Source organism: Puma concolor, chromosome C1 (genome assembly GCF_028749965.1).
Source record: "Puma concolor isolate L17-30 chromosome C1, mPumCon1.1.hap2, whole genome shotgun sequence".
NCBI classification, from domain to species: domain Eukaryota; kingdom Metazoa; phylum Chordata; class Mammalia; order Carnivora; family Felidae; genus Puma; species Puma concolor.
In genome coordinates this window covers 15,195,770-15,209,627 of record NC_141674.1, presented here as the reverse complement: position 1 = coordinate 15,209,627, position 13,858 = coordinate 15,195,770, and the positions used below count along the sequence as shown (strand labels likewise).

General features: G+C 59.9%; 1 protein-coding gene across 2 annotated transcripts; it reads left to right on the top strand.

The window, feature by feature from the left end:
- The first annotated feature begins 58 nt into the window (after window positions 1–58).
- SH2D5 (SH2 domain containing 5) lies at window positions 59–11,876 on the top strand. Of its 2 annotated transcripts, none has more exons than XM_025912263.2 (10): window positions 59–112; window positions 4,206–4,466; window positions 4,816–4,896; window positions 5,383–5,457; window positions 6,425–6,571; window positions 7,839–8,087; window positions 8,255–8,429; window positions 8,793–8,901; window positions 9,400–9,559; window positions 10,235–11,876. In XM_025912263.2, the coding sequence occupies exons 2-10, from the start codon at window positions 4,380–4,382 to the stop codon at window positions 10,436–10,438; spliced, it is 1,287 nt and encodes a 428-aa protein (XP_025768048.1). In that variant the 5' UTR covers window positions 59–112; window positions 4,206–4,379; the 3' UTR covers window positions 10,439–11,876. The 2 variants fall into 2 exon arrangements, with proteins under 2 accessions (XP_025768048.1, XP_025768046.1); XM_025912261.2 differs by having other exon boundaries at window positions 4,813–4,896.
- The last annotated feature ends 1,982 nt before the right edge of the window (window positions 11,877–13,858 follow it).

The following is a 13,858-nucleotide window of genomic DNA, read 5'->3' as shown; positions in this document are numbered from 1 at the left end:
GTGGGGGGCGCGCGGGCGGGGGGCGCCGCGGGGCGGGAGGCGGAGACGCGCAGGACGCGCGGGGGGTGCGGCGCGGAGCAGCGGCGACCGGGCTCGAGACGCGGAGGCTGCGGTGAGTGAGCGCAGGGGGGCCGGGCAGGGGCTGGGGCTGGGGGGGGGGGGGGGTCGGCGGGAGAGGGGTTCGGTCCCCGGCCGCAGAGGTGGGGAGGAGGTCTCGGCTGGGGAGGAGCATCCCGGCCGCTGCCCCGCATCACCGCCACCTCCGCCGTCACCATCCGTCACCTCTGCCGTCACCCCCGCCGTTCCTCCGCCGGCGTCCTGCCTCGCTCGCCCCTCGGTCGGTCCGGGGAGTTTCTCTGCCCCGGGCCGGGTACCGTCAGCCCAAAGCCCTGGCCGCAGTCCCCAGGAATGACAATAAGAGCGGGAAGAATGACCCGCGCTGGGCAGCGCTCTGTGCCTCCCGGGCGCTGGCCCCCTGCGTGCCTTCGGCCCCACTTAATCCTGAAAACAGCACTTTGCGCTCAATGTCGTCTGCTTGGAGCCGCCGTCCCCAACCACCCTGTATGAAATAGCACCCCCCGAACACCCACACCACGTATCTTCCCCACCTTACTGTTTTTCTCCAGATCACGTAAGTCCTCTGAAATGTTGCTATCTACTACCCGCCCCCCCAGGACAGGGACTGTTTTGTTCCTGGCAGGTAGTTGGCGCTTGAAATATTTTCAGGAGGAACAAACAACCCAGGAGACAGCTGCTACTATCATCCCCACTTTGCAGTTGAGGAAATGGAGGCTGGGAGGTTAAGTGGCTTGCCCAAGGTCATACCAGCCTCCTGGACCTCACAATCTGTGATGTTGATCTTGGCCTCTGGCTGCTTGGTCCAGTCCCCTCCCGCCCGGAGGCCAAGGGCAGGTGAGGGTGGCACAAAGAGTGTGCTGGGGCCAAAGATAGTGGAGGTGAGGCAGGTGACCGGAGGGGCTCTGGCAGCCCCAGACCATCTGGGCAGAGAGGCAGTCAGGCAGAGAACGCAGCTGCTTTGCTGATTAAGATCAGCCCCTAGCGCCTGAGGTGCTCCGGGCAGCCGGATAGACTGGGACTCACCAAACTCGAACGTGACACCTTGCTTACTGGGGAGGGGAGTCTGAGGACACTGCCGTGGCCTAGGGGAAGAGCCCTCAGAGACCCAGACTTGCTTCCCAACCCCCTCCCCCCTTATGCTGTGTGACCTCTGGAAAGTGGCTTCACCCCTCTGAACTACCCTTTGCTAAGCCCAGACTCCAGGCTGAGCGGTCTCCCAGATGCTGTAAAGGTGGGCCCCGCCATGACTCAACTGAGCTGTGATGCGGTGCAGTAGAGGGCTTCTGTCCTTGCCCCTCGACACAGATCAACCCATCCAGTGTCCTGTCTCTAAGCAGGGCCACCTGGAAAACCTCAGAGGAGCAAGAGAAGAGCCCCAGCCTCATTCCAAAGGTGTCCCCCTAGAAAGGTGCTGACCCAGCCAGTCTCCTGTGTAAAACCTTGGAAAAACAGTTGTGTTCCAAAGCGATGAGTGGGTGTTTGTGCCCAGAATGAGTAAGCAGGTCTGTTTCCCGGGGTTGGGGTGAGCCTGGTACCCTCACTGGTCCCTTGGGCAGCCCCCAACTCCAGGCTTGGGGCTGAAATGCACTGAGAGGGAGGTTTGGGAGGGAGGGAGAGGAAGAGACAAACTTCCAGTTTCCTGGGGAATGGGGGGCGGGGGGTGGGGGAGGATCCAGAGATGGTAGGTGGTGGGGCGCCCCCACCTCCACCATCCGGACAGTGGAGTGTCCCCAAGCAAGTTGCTGCTCTGGATCTGGAGGGAGGAGGCAGCTTGCAGCCCTAGACACCGTTGTCTCGGCATGTGTGAGAGCGAATGTGAGTGTGCCTGCGGACCCATGTGGCTCTTTGCTGTCTTACACCAAAGACTGAGGGGCTGTGTCAGCACAGGAAGGGTGGGAAATGTGCTCCTTATCTCTCCCTGCTCCCATCCCTCCTTTATCTCTTATTTTGTCCTCTCATCTCCATTCGCACTTCCATTGGCTGCCCTTTATCTCCTCTTGTCTCCCTTTTGCCCCATTTGGTTTTTGGCCTTTGCCTCCTCTGTTTCCCACTGCCTGCGGGTCCAGGGCATCCCAGCCCATGATGTGATAATGAGGGCAAAAGGCGAGGTCACTGGAAGCCCCAGCTTTATACCTGGCATGGCGGCCACATAGCTTTTGTGCCAGTTACACATCTAATTTTGTTGTATTTAAACATCAAATGGAGGATAGGTGATGGACATGATGTGAAGAACGGTCAGGATCACAAAGTGGGTGTGAGACCAGAAAAGCAGGAGGGGAGAGAGTACAGGAGGGAGGAACCAGGAAGGCATCAAGGGGAGCACGCAGCCTTTATTTCTGGCTCTTCTGGTGCTGGCGACTCACTGAAAGTAAAGTAGTAGGTTGCTCGCAGAATGTACTGGAAGGCTGCTGCTGCCCCCACCCTCGCTGAGCCTGGGGCTGAAGGTCTGGGCAGGCAGAGGTAGGGGCGGTTCCTGGGCTCTTGGCCTTGGGAGTGTCAGTTTCTAAGCACCTGCCTGAAGGTGGGTGGAGCCTAAGTGGGACACGCCCGTTTCCGGCCGGGGCGGGGCCCTGATGCCACCTGCTTTCTCCTGGAGGAATCTTTGCTCCCAGGCAGGCCTCTCCTTCTGACTTGCTCTCCTAGACTGGGAGGTCTTCTAGTCCTTCAGTGTAAGGAGGGTGCTGGAAGTGGTCAGACCTCTCTGTCCTCCCAAGCTCCCTCCCGAACAGCAGACTTTGGGGTCCCCCATCCTCTCTGTACCTGTTCAGTGTCGCTCCCCGCCCAGATGGCATCATGCTGGGTGCCTGCTCCTCCATTCAGGTCTTGCCTCCTCACATTATCCCAGGTTTGGGGATGAGGAAATGGAGCCTCAGAGAGGTGGGGCAGCTTGCCCAGACTCACAGAGCATCTGGACACAGGTCTCTCTGATCCTAAGTGCAGTGATTAGAAGTAGTCTGGGGAGACAGAGCCAGGCAGGATGGGGGAGGGAGGTGGGAGGGTCTGGGTTGGCCCCAGCAAAAACTAAGGGAGAGAGTCATTGGGGACCCAGGCAGAGGCAGTCAGCCATTCTTTCTCGAGAAGCCTTGACTCCTCATTCACTGTGTACCACCAATGGTCATGAGCTCTCGGGGGAGTGAGCACTCTCCTGGTCCTTGAGGACAGTCTAAGTAAGGGAGGTTTCCTTCTCTCCACTGGTGGCTCTGGGAGAGGGGCCCCAGGAAAGACCAAAACCTGGGCTGCATTGGGGGACAGGGCCCCCTGGGGGCTTCAGGCAGCGGCTGGCGTCTGGCTGGCCGAATGGGCCAGGGCCTGTGGAGCACATCCCCGCCTCTGCAGCTCCGGCCATCCAGCTCATGGGTCACTCCCATAGATCACAGAGCTCCTGCCTTGCAACTTGCTATAGCTCCCCACTGCCCGCAGGGCACAGCCTACATTCCTGTGGTGTGACATTCAAGGCCGATGCCCACCTGGCTCTGGCCCACTCTTCTGGTAAGGTCTGCGCATCCTGTGACTCTGCAGACTGTTCTGGCAGCTGTCATACCCCTCCTCTCAGGTGGTGTCTTCCCAGTGTGCCCCACCTGCTCCTGACACTTTGTACAGGCTGGTTACAGGACCCTGGACAGGGCAGGCCCGGCCCAGAGCACAGAGATGTCTGTGTTTGACCCAGGGTGTGGCCTGCCACACCCCTACCTTTGGCTCTTTTCCCAAAGCTCACTCCTCAGTGAGGCCAACCCCTCACTTGCATATCATAGCCTCCTCTCTGCTTTATCATGGTCTAGCGTATGGCATATCTTTTTTTTTCTTAACTCTTCTAAAGTTTATTAGAGCGTGGGCACATGCATGAGTGGGTGAGGGGCAGAGAGAGAGGGACAGAGAGAGAGAATCCCATGCAGGCTCCATGAGGTCAGTGCGGAGCTCGACTTGGGGCTTGAACCCACAAACTGTGAGATTATGACCTGGGCCGAAACCAAGAGTCAGACGGGCGAGCCACCGAGCCACCCAGGCACCCCTAGCAAATTCCTTCTCCTATTGATTAGTTCGCTCTCTTTCACACGAGAATGTGGGCTCCCCGAGGCAGGAGGGAGTCGGTCATTTTGTTCTGGGCTGTGTGTTCCCTGTGTCCCCAGTGCCCTGGATGCTGCCTGGCACACGGCAAGTGCTCCGGAAGGATTTGTGAGGTGCAGGAGATCCCTGGCCTCTGAGGGGAGCAGCGTGGCTCCGGTACGTGGGAACCGTCCCTTCTCCCCTGCCCTCTGCTGCCTCCTCCCCTGTGGAGCTCGAAGCTGGGCACCCTGGGGGCCATGCAGAAGGCCGGGGCAGGGGGCCGGAGAGCCTCTGACTGCGGCCCAGCCCCTCACCGGCCCAGGTGCATCACCAAGTTCGCCCAGGTGGGTGGGGCCGCCCACATGGGGTGCGCTCTGGTGCGTGGTGACTGAGTGGCGGGTCATGGGGAGTGGGGAGGAACCATTTCTGTGTCTTCCCTCCCTGACCCGGGCTCCAGAATGTGTGTGTGCACAGGTGAGGAGACGGGGCCTCAGAGGGGCAAAGCCGCTCGGGCAAAGCCACCTGCTGGGAAGTGGGAGAGCCTACTAGGCCGGAGCACAGTGCTCTGTCACTGTCCACAGCTTACCCCACAGAGCAGAGCGTGTGTTGGTAGGAGGGAGGGATTTGGAGGAGGGGATCAGAAGCCATGGAACTGCCTTGCCTCCCTCCCGCCCTCACCACACCCCCAAGCAGTATGTGGGTTCCTTCCCTGTGGACGACCTGGACCCCCAGGAGAGCGTGTGGCTGGTTCAACAACAGCTGTGGGCACTGAAGGTAGGGAGCTGGGGAGGGCACATCCCGGGCAGGGAATCACAGCCTTGGAATGTCAGGCTGGAATGGCCCCGAGACCATCTGATCCAACCCCCCAATCACAGATGGAGCAAATGAGGCCCTGGGAGGGGTGACACCAAAGCCATTCGGAGAAGCGGCCCAGCGAGGGCCATCCCCAGGCTCCTATAGCCGTGTCCCTTATGCCCGGGGACCCCTTCCCTTGGGTAGTCGTGACCTGTGTCCCATGGGTGGAAGCCATAGATGGGACATGTGGGGGATGGTCATAACACGGCCAGCTATGGCCCTCCTGGGGGTGGTCTGCCAGGAGCCATCCACGCTTCCCCAGCTCTTGAGGCATCCACCGCTCAGTCCCTTGGCAGCTGGGGAGGGGTTGGCTGACCAGCCTGTGGTGACTGATGCTGAGGCTGGGCGGGACAGGGCAGGGCCTGGGAGGTAATACCTGCGCCCATCGGACTCTCTCCTGCCTAGGATTGTCCCAGACGCCGGGCTGTCATCCTGAAATTCAGCCTTCAGGGCCTCAAGATCTACAGCGGGGAGGGTGAGGTAGGAGCCCGTGTGGGTGCAGGTGAGGACTGGACGGGACAAGTGTCCTACTCAGAATGCACCTGGCCCTGCGCCACCCCTGGAGCCTCCCCACCACCCCAGTCTGCTCTGGGCCTTTGAACATTCTCTCTCTGAGGGCCCTGCCCTCTGGCAAGCTCTCCAGAATGTCCGGAGATTAACTCCTGGCCTGAGCGTCAGGACGGTCAGCCCCAGCTTTTTGCAGGTCCCCGGGCCTCTGTGTAAGCCTGTCCAGAGTTGGCCAGTGGGCTGTGGCCAGACTCAGACTGGAGGCCAGTTGGGAGCCCCTGCTCGGTCGCTGACCCTCCTCCCGGTGCAAGGCCAGTGTGTGTTGAACGCTCACCTCGTGTCAGACTGTGTAGCCCACAACCCCGAGCCACTCTCCTAAGACTGTGGTGTAGATCGTGTCCCAGACGTGTGCATCACAGGGGCCCTGGGGTCAGGTCCTGTGCCATGTGCGTGAGGTCTCACTGACCCCCACCCACAACCCCATCAGAGGGAGGTACTGTCTCCCCTTAACAATTGTCACAAGGGCTCAGAGGGCTGTGCTTACCTGCCCACGGCACACAGAGTGGGGCAGAGCCAGGATTCAAACCTTGGTCACCTGACTCCAGAGACCAGGGGTGCGACCCCAGGGTCTGCTGCCACTGCCTTTCTCCGTGACCCTGCAGACCGTGAATACTTCGGCCCTCAGTTCCACAGGATGGGGGTGACGATCCCAACCAGCAGGTTGGCAGTGGGGAGTAAGGGGCCAAGCCCAGTGGCCATGTGAAGGACGAGGGTTCCCCTTTGAAGCAGGGTTTGGGCAGGCCTGGGAGGAGAGAAGAGCTCCTCCCCCGGGAGCTGGTGGACCCTAAGCTGGAGAGCAGGCCCGGGAGGCCAGCCGGCAGGTGTGTGGGGCCCACGGGCGGTGGGACTGATGGAGGCTGTCCCGCCCCCTCCTTCGCAGGTGCTCCTGATGGCTCATGCTCTGAGGCGCGTGCTCTACTCTACCTGGTGCCCAGCTGACTGCCAGTTTGCCTTCGTGGCCCGAAACCCCCAGAGCCCAGCCAGCAAGCTCTTCTGCCACCTCTTTGTAGGCAACCAGCCCGGAGAGGTATCTGGGGCCTGGGGCAGGCGAACCATCACTGAGGGTGGTGTTGGGGGGTGTGCTGTGTGTCAGCAGGGTCTCCAGGGGACCGAGGCCTCTGAGGGCTTAGTCAAGCTGGCCCGAGCCCCCTCCAGGCAGGCACTCCTTGTCACACCTGCTCCTTCTGTGGCTCTGCCCCACCGGGGACCCCACAAAAGCAAGTTAGCGGCCTCAGCATTCCCGGGGCCTGGAAGTGGGTGTCAGGACATGTGCTTAGAAATTGGATGGTCACACTGCCAGGCCTTTGCTCATGCTGTTCTCTCTGCCTGGAATTCCCTTCCCCTTCTGGCAAATTCCAACTTGCCCTTCAAGGCCAGTCCCTGTATCTGTGAAGCCCACCTGGAGTCCTCTAGACCACTCTTCCCTTCTGAGGTCTTGTGACGTGAGCCACACTGTAGCATTGGTCTGTCCCTGATGACAGACAAGGGAATTCTGTGAGAGCAGAAACTGGGTCCAGGTCAGGAACCGCTCTAGTGCTTGGCCCCTCGGAGCCAGAGGGTGAGCGGACAGATCCTGGAAGTCAAAGCTAGTGTGACGGCCGTGAACCACAGAGCCTTGACAGCCAAGTGTTTGGCAAGCGGAGGTTGGCTTGGCTCCATCCAGCAATGATTTGCCGTCACCCCTGTGTCTCCAGCTCTGTGCTGGCTGCTGGAATGACAGGTGGCTGAGACACTGCCCTTGATCTTCCGGAGCTCACGGTTCCAATATGTTGGAGCTAGATAATGTGTGTGGTGGGTAGAATGTACTGGCCCCAGAGCAGTGGGCCCATGCTGGGGGCTTTCTGTGCTCCATTTCACTAAAGGAGCACAGGGAAGTGGAGATAAGGAAACTGAGGCACGGAAGTGCCATGCTCTGCCTAGAGTCACAGAGCAGCCCCTACATGACACAGCCAGGATTGGATCCCAGGTTGTGTGACTGGAGGGCCTGGGCTCTTAGCCACTGCTCTAAGAGGGTACTGACACAGGGTGTACCTAGGGGATAGGAGTGCATTTAGCCTGTGTATTCCCAGCTCCAGGCATGATGTCTGGAACAAAACAGATGCCCAGTATTTGTTAAATGAATAAAGGAGGGTGGTAGGGGGGACTGCATGGTGGTGAAGTTTTGGGGGATAAGTAGGAGTTTTCCCAGGAAGAATGCGGAAGAGGATCCCGAGTCAAGGGGCTACCTGCACTGATGCCTAAGGGGTTCCCCAGGAAACCTGCCCCAATTGAGTCAACCCCTTCCCCCTCCCTAGGTCCAGATCCTGCACCTGCTGCTCTGCCGTTCCTTCCAGCTTGCTTACCTCTTGCAGCACCCTGAGGAGCGGGCACAGCCTGAGCCCTGCCTGGCGTCTGCAGGAGACATGCCCCTGAAGCCACTGTCCAGCCCGGGGGGCCCCCCTGGCCTTGTACGGGAACCCTTCAGCCGGGATCAGCTTTCACAGAACGTTCATGCATTGGTCTCCTTCCGGCGGCTTCCTGCAGAGGGGCCTGTGGGCAGTGGGGTATGCAGCACCCCAGCCAGGGAGCGGGCAGTGGACAGGGGACCTGGGCGAGGGTTAGGGGGTCATAGGAGGGGAGTGCTGGACTTGAGTGGGAGGGGGCTTTGCCTGACCTGACGTGGCTGGGCCTGAGTCTGCCTGCCCGTTGTGGGCCCCTCTTGGTGCCCTAGAAGGAGCTGCCAGAGTCAGAAGGCCGTGGGGGCACCCGCCATGCCCGCCTGGGGAATCCCTACTGCTCACCCACACTGGTGCGCAAGAAGGCCATTCGCAGCAAGGTGATCCGCTCCGGGGCTTACCGAGGCTGCACCTACGAGACTCAGCTGCAGCTGTCAGCTCGGGAGGCCTGTGAGTTGCAAAGACCTCGCCTGCCCCAAGGTAGCAGGGGCGCAGGCCTGAGTGCGCCCTTGTGAATCAGAGAGGCTGGGCCTGAGTGGCCCTTTCTGCAAGGCTGGGCCTGTGTGTGGTTATGTGCGTGTCCACGTGAGTTTGCATGTCGGTCTGCATGCTTGGGGGGCTTGCATAGGTGATGGTACAGCTGTGGGTGTGCTTCAGCTGGTGAGTGGGTATGAGTTGGGTGTGCCTTGTGCGGATGTGTCTTTGCTGGGGGAGTCTTGGTGAGGAGACCAGCGTCGGGGTGTGGGGTCTGTTGTGGTGGGGTGAGCGGGCTGGGCTCGGGCCTCTTCCTCTGACCCCGGCTGGTCTCCATAGTCCCTGCTGCGTGGGAAGCGTGGCCCCGGGGGCCTGGTGGTCCCTCGTGCCTGGTGGAGAGTGAGGGCAGTCTGACGGAGAACATCTGGGCCTTTGCTGGCATCTCCAGGTAGGAGGGGCCTGGCCTGGCCGGATGCCCAGCCCCTGGGGTGGGCAGAGGAATGGATTGTGGGCTCCCTCAGGGCCCTGACATGTGCACATTTCTGTACAAGGGCAGAGCCATCCTGACCTTGGTGGCCTCAGGCCAAGGACTTCACCCTACTGGGCCTCAAGTGTGTCAAATGTAAAGTGGGAATAATAAGAGGACCTTCATCACAGGTCTGTGGAGAGGATCAAATGGGATAACTCAGGTCAAGCTGTCAGCACCTGGCCTGTCACAGGGCAGCGGCTTCCTAACCATCAGCTCTTCAAAACTCTCCCGGTTGGGCCTTGAAGCGGTCAGCAGCTAGGGACCCCTCAGAAGCCTCTTAGGATGGGAGTCTAAAAGCTTCCTTCTGTGGAGGGCCCACTACTCTGGGTCAAGCATGGTTTCCAGTTACGCCATTGCCCCGGGGAGCGACCTGAGGCCAGGGCTCCCGTCTTCAGCCTCTCCCTCCTGCCCTCCCAGGCCCAGTGCCCTGGCCCTGCTGCGGAGAGACGTGCTTGGGGCCTTCCTGCTGTGGCCCGAGCCGGGCGCCAGTGGCCAGTGGTGCCTGTCAGTGCGGACACAGTGCGGCGTGGTGCCCCACCAGGTCTTCCGGAACCACCTGGGCCGCTACTGCGTGGAGGTGAGTGTGGGGCAGCCTGCTCGGCCCCGCCCCAGCCCTCAGGCCCCACCCTTTCTAGCCGCGAAGCCCCCCCTCACCTCATCACGGTGCCCCATTGGCTCTCTCTGGCCACACCTCTTTTTTAACTCTCCATCTTGACTGCTGGCCCCGCCCTCAGGCCCCGCTTGGCCCCACCTCTCTCTACCGCCCCGCCCTCAGGCCCCTCTCTCCAGAGTGGCCTTTTGGAAGAGACCTCCAGTGTAGAGGCTTGGGCCCGGTCATGTCTCCCATTCCTATAGGGATGCTGGCTTTTAAAAGTGGCTTTCCCACACAACCTAGCCCATTTTTTTTTTTTTTTTTTTTTTTAGCAGAGCTGGAAACTGATTCAGAGAGGGCAAGGGCTGGTCTAAGCTCACCCAGCCCCTGGGCTTCTAGGTCTGGAGTCTTGACCTGACCACAGGTTTCCAGGGACTGGGTGTATGCCCTTATCACCAACTGGATGGCTCAGTCCTGTCCAGGCTGGCAAGAAAGAGAGGAGACGGTGTCTGGCTCTGCCGTGAGAGGGACAGTGACCTCTCTGGGCTTGAATTTCCTCCCTTCTGGAGTGGGGCAGGATCCCCTGTGAAGGGGTGGTTGGTGTCCAGAGCGGAGCCATGGGGAGACAGGGAGCTGGAGCTTCGGCCTTTTCCTCCTTAGCACCTGCCTGCCGAGTTCGCCAGCCTGGAGGCCCTGGTGGAGCACCATGCTGGGACAGGGCGAAGCTTCTTCTGCTCCCTCAACATGGGCCGCCTGAATCCTGGCTATGAGGAGCAGGACCGGGGGTCCGAGGGCAGACCCCCCCGGACACTGCGGCCCCTTGGCCATGCCAAGTCCGAGGCAGAGCTGCAGGGCCTGGGCTAGGAGGCTGGGCCCCATGCTCACTGGCCCCGCCTCACCCTGGCTCCTGGGCCTCAGCGGGCCACCCTGCCCTCTGCCACCCCGCTGGTCACCAGTTCCATCCAGTCACTCTGCCCCTTGGACCAGTCTTCCGTCACTTCACTGCCTGTGGTGGGGGTGGGGAGCCCTGGCACTGGGGATTGCCCATGGCTTCTCGTAGGATGTGACCGCTGAGATTGCAGGAGGGGCAGGTGGAGCTCCAGGCTTCTGTTAACTTGCTAGGTGACTTTGGATGCTTGTCTCTAGGCTTCACCTTACTCCTCGGAGGGGAGCCTTCTGAGGTGGGCAGGAAGGTGTGCTCACCAGGGACATGGCCTCCTAAGGCAGCCAGGCCTTGTGGCCCTGACTGGGAGTCTTCCAAGGGCACCTGACTGAGGTTGCCAGCCACGTAAGGGAGAGGTGTCTGGGGAGGCAGGAGCGAGTCCTCACTGTGGGCAAAGACCTGGGGGCAAGCAACCCTGTCCATGAGAGAAACAGGACTTGAGGAGCTAGTGGGCATGGCGTCTGGGCTGAGCTACACCCAGGCTGACAGAGAGAGCATGCCTGTTTCTCACATCATTTGAGATTAAGGCAGTCTCCCCTTGAGTGTTGAGAAATGAGGGTTAAGGGGGCATAGGATGGCAGAATGGACGAAGAGCCTTGCCCCCCAAGCCCAGGCGGACACTTGTGTGCAGAAGGGATGTGAACCAGCAGACAGGGCAAAGAATCTCTGTGTTGCTTAGAAAGGCTGGTTGGTCTCCACTCAAAACCACAGGGTTGTGATTCCTGCCTTCTGTGGAGGGATGCCCCATCTCACCCCTCCCCAACAACCCCAAGAACCACCAAGACACGCGCGCACACACACACACACACACACACACACACACACACACACACGCTGGCTCGTTTCCTTTGTCCATTTGACTGGCAGGGGCCAGCAGTGAGCCGCAGGAGTACTGGGGTGACCGGGGCTCTATTCAACTTATTTTGGGCCATTCTGGGTCTAGCGGCTGCCTGGGAAGCCACCTGGTTTTGGTCCACTTCCCATAACGTGGCACTGGCTGGCTCTGGTTGTCAGGGGCTACCTCACCAGCCCAAGCCCCCTGGGGCTGGGTCACAGTACAGCCATCCAAAGGTAGAACTGATGTGGACCCTGCTGGGGTGAGGGGGGCGTTGGCCTCAGCAGGGAGTGGGAGTACAGAGAAATGATTCTGCTCTAAGGCAATAGCCCTGAAGTGACTGACAGATCCAGGTGCCCCCCCGCCCCCCTTTAGAAGCAAGCTTGACGGACAGACATGAGTACCAAATTATTTAGGGAGCAAGTTTACTTCGTATGAACTTCTCTATTCCTGAGGCAGAGGCTTAGTCACGAATGTGGGGGCTGCCCTCCCCCATCTGGGAGTGGGATGTGACTGCTCAGTGCCTTGAAAATGACAGATTTCTGACTCCTGGAAGGGAGAGGGCGGCCCTGACAGAAGAGAAAAAAGGGAGGACCCTCGGAAAGTCAGGCCTGGTGTTCCCAGCTTACAATCTCCTGCCCAGGAAGTGGTCTTGTCAAAAGGGATAAAAGGGATGGGAGGAAGCTGTCCTTTGGGGGTTCTTTTCACTGGCACCACAGCACTGATTTTATACTGAATGTGAGTGGGACTCATTATACAGCCATTTCCACCAGGGACTGCCACCAGAACCCACGGTCCCCTGGTCGCTAGTGGGAGGCGTGGTCTCACATTTCACCGGCAAGAAAAAGGGTTTGCTGATAGGGTGTTCAGGCTTGCAGCACCAGAGGCACATGTTTAAGAAGACCTGGTGACTGGCCCAGGCTTAGGACCAAGCTTAGCTCTACAAGAGATGGGGTTTGTTGCACAAATCATCCATGTGGACAAGGTATCAGGAATGTTCTCAAAGCACTTGAACATTCCTTTGCACAGCATTCATCACGTGGTATAAACAGCAAGTTTCTTGACCCCTGTGCGCAGATGCTTCAGTGTCTTAAATCCTAAGTCAGCTTTCTCTTTGTTCCAACCAGCACCACCTGGGTAGCCAGCTCTCCTTACTGTGTGGACTTGAAACAAATAAAATGCATTTCTTCGGATTGTCTAGTACAGACTTTTCCTTTGAAAGGCAAGGTCTCTGTCCAGTTTGCCTGTCTTGGTTTGCCAACCATACCTTCAGCTGGTGCTGAATGGTGAACCAGACAGAGATCTTGTCCTTCCCAGCAGGGGTGGGGTGGGGCGGGGGGAGTCGCTCAGGGTGTCCTGAAGGGATAGGGTAGGTAGCTTTATTCAAATCATGTCTCCAGTTAAAACCTTCAGTGGGTATATCCCACAGAAAATTGACAGCCCGTTATTCTGGCTGGAGGGACTTGTACAGAGCCAGCGGATATGGTCCTGGCACCCTCTCCAGCCAAAAGATTTTGTCTCTCAAAAATGGTTTTGTTTTGTGTGTTTTTAAAAATATTTTTTTATGCTTATTTTTGAGAGAGCGCGAGTGGGTTAGGGGCAGAGAGAGAGGGAGACACAGAATGCGAAGCAGGCTCCAGGCTCTGAGCTGTCAGCACAGAGTCTGACGCGGGGCTCGAATTCCCCAACCCTGAGATCATGACCAGAGCCGAAGTCCAGTGCTCAACGGACTGAGACACCCAGGCGCCCCTTTTTTTGTGTTTTTAAGCTGGGTCTTAGAAAAAACTAGGGCAGCATTAGAAGGAAGCTTTGCTCTGTCGGAGGCCGTAACAGGCTTTGGGCGGCCCTCTCCTGAGTCAGTAGAGGGATGTGGATAGAAGGCCGCAAGGTCCTTGTCCCCTTTCTCAGTAGGTCTCTAGCCTCCGCATAAGGCCCCGCCTCCTGTATCTCTCTCGAGGCGGAGTCAAGCCTGGCCTCCTTGCCCTAGCTGGGCAACCTCGGACAAGTTGCTTAACCTCTCTGAACTGGGCGGTGGGGATCAGAGGAGAGAGCGGACTTGAAGCCCTGGTAAGAAGCGGGCAGACGCTCCAGCAAAGCGGGCCGCCCGGACCCGCCTGCAGCTAGGAGACGCTCCTGCAACGAGGCGCCGCGAACGCGGGGATGTCTCGGGAGCCCGCGGCTGTGACGCCACGGGTGTTGCCCGGCAACCGCGAACGCCGCGGCGGAGCGCGTGCCAGCGGGCGGCCGGGGCGGCTCCGGGGCTCGGGTCCTGTGGCGGCGCCTGCAGCGCGGATCCCCCACTTCCCTCTCCCCGGGCCGGGCCTCAGGGACGGACGAACCCTGGCGCGGGAGGAGGCGGCGGCCCGGCTCCGGTCCTGCGACCCCCGCACCGCGCCCCTCCTTCTCTCAGGGTGCCCCCCGAGGAGTCCCGGCCCCCCCCCGCCGCGGCCCCGCCCCTGACGCGAGGCCCCGCCCCCCGCGACCGGCGCTGGCCCCGCCCCCCGGC

Coding starts and splice junctions, on each gene's coding strand:
- SH2D5 (XM_025912261.2), top strand. CDS start 4,380: ATGCAGAAGGCCGGGGCAGGGGGCCGGAGAGCCTCTGACTGCGGCCCA. Junction 4,897..5,382: donor AACAGCTGTGGGCACTGAAG/GTAGGGAGCTGG, acceptor TCTCCTGCCTAG/GATTGTCCCAGACGCCGGGC. Junction 8,902..9,399: donor GCCTTTGCTGGCATCTCCAG/GTAGGAGGGGCC, acceptor CTGCCCTCCCAG/GCCCAGTGCCCTGGCCCTGC.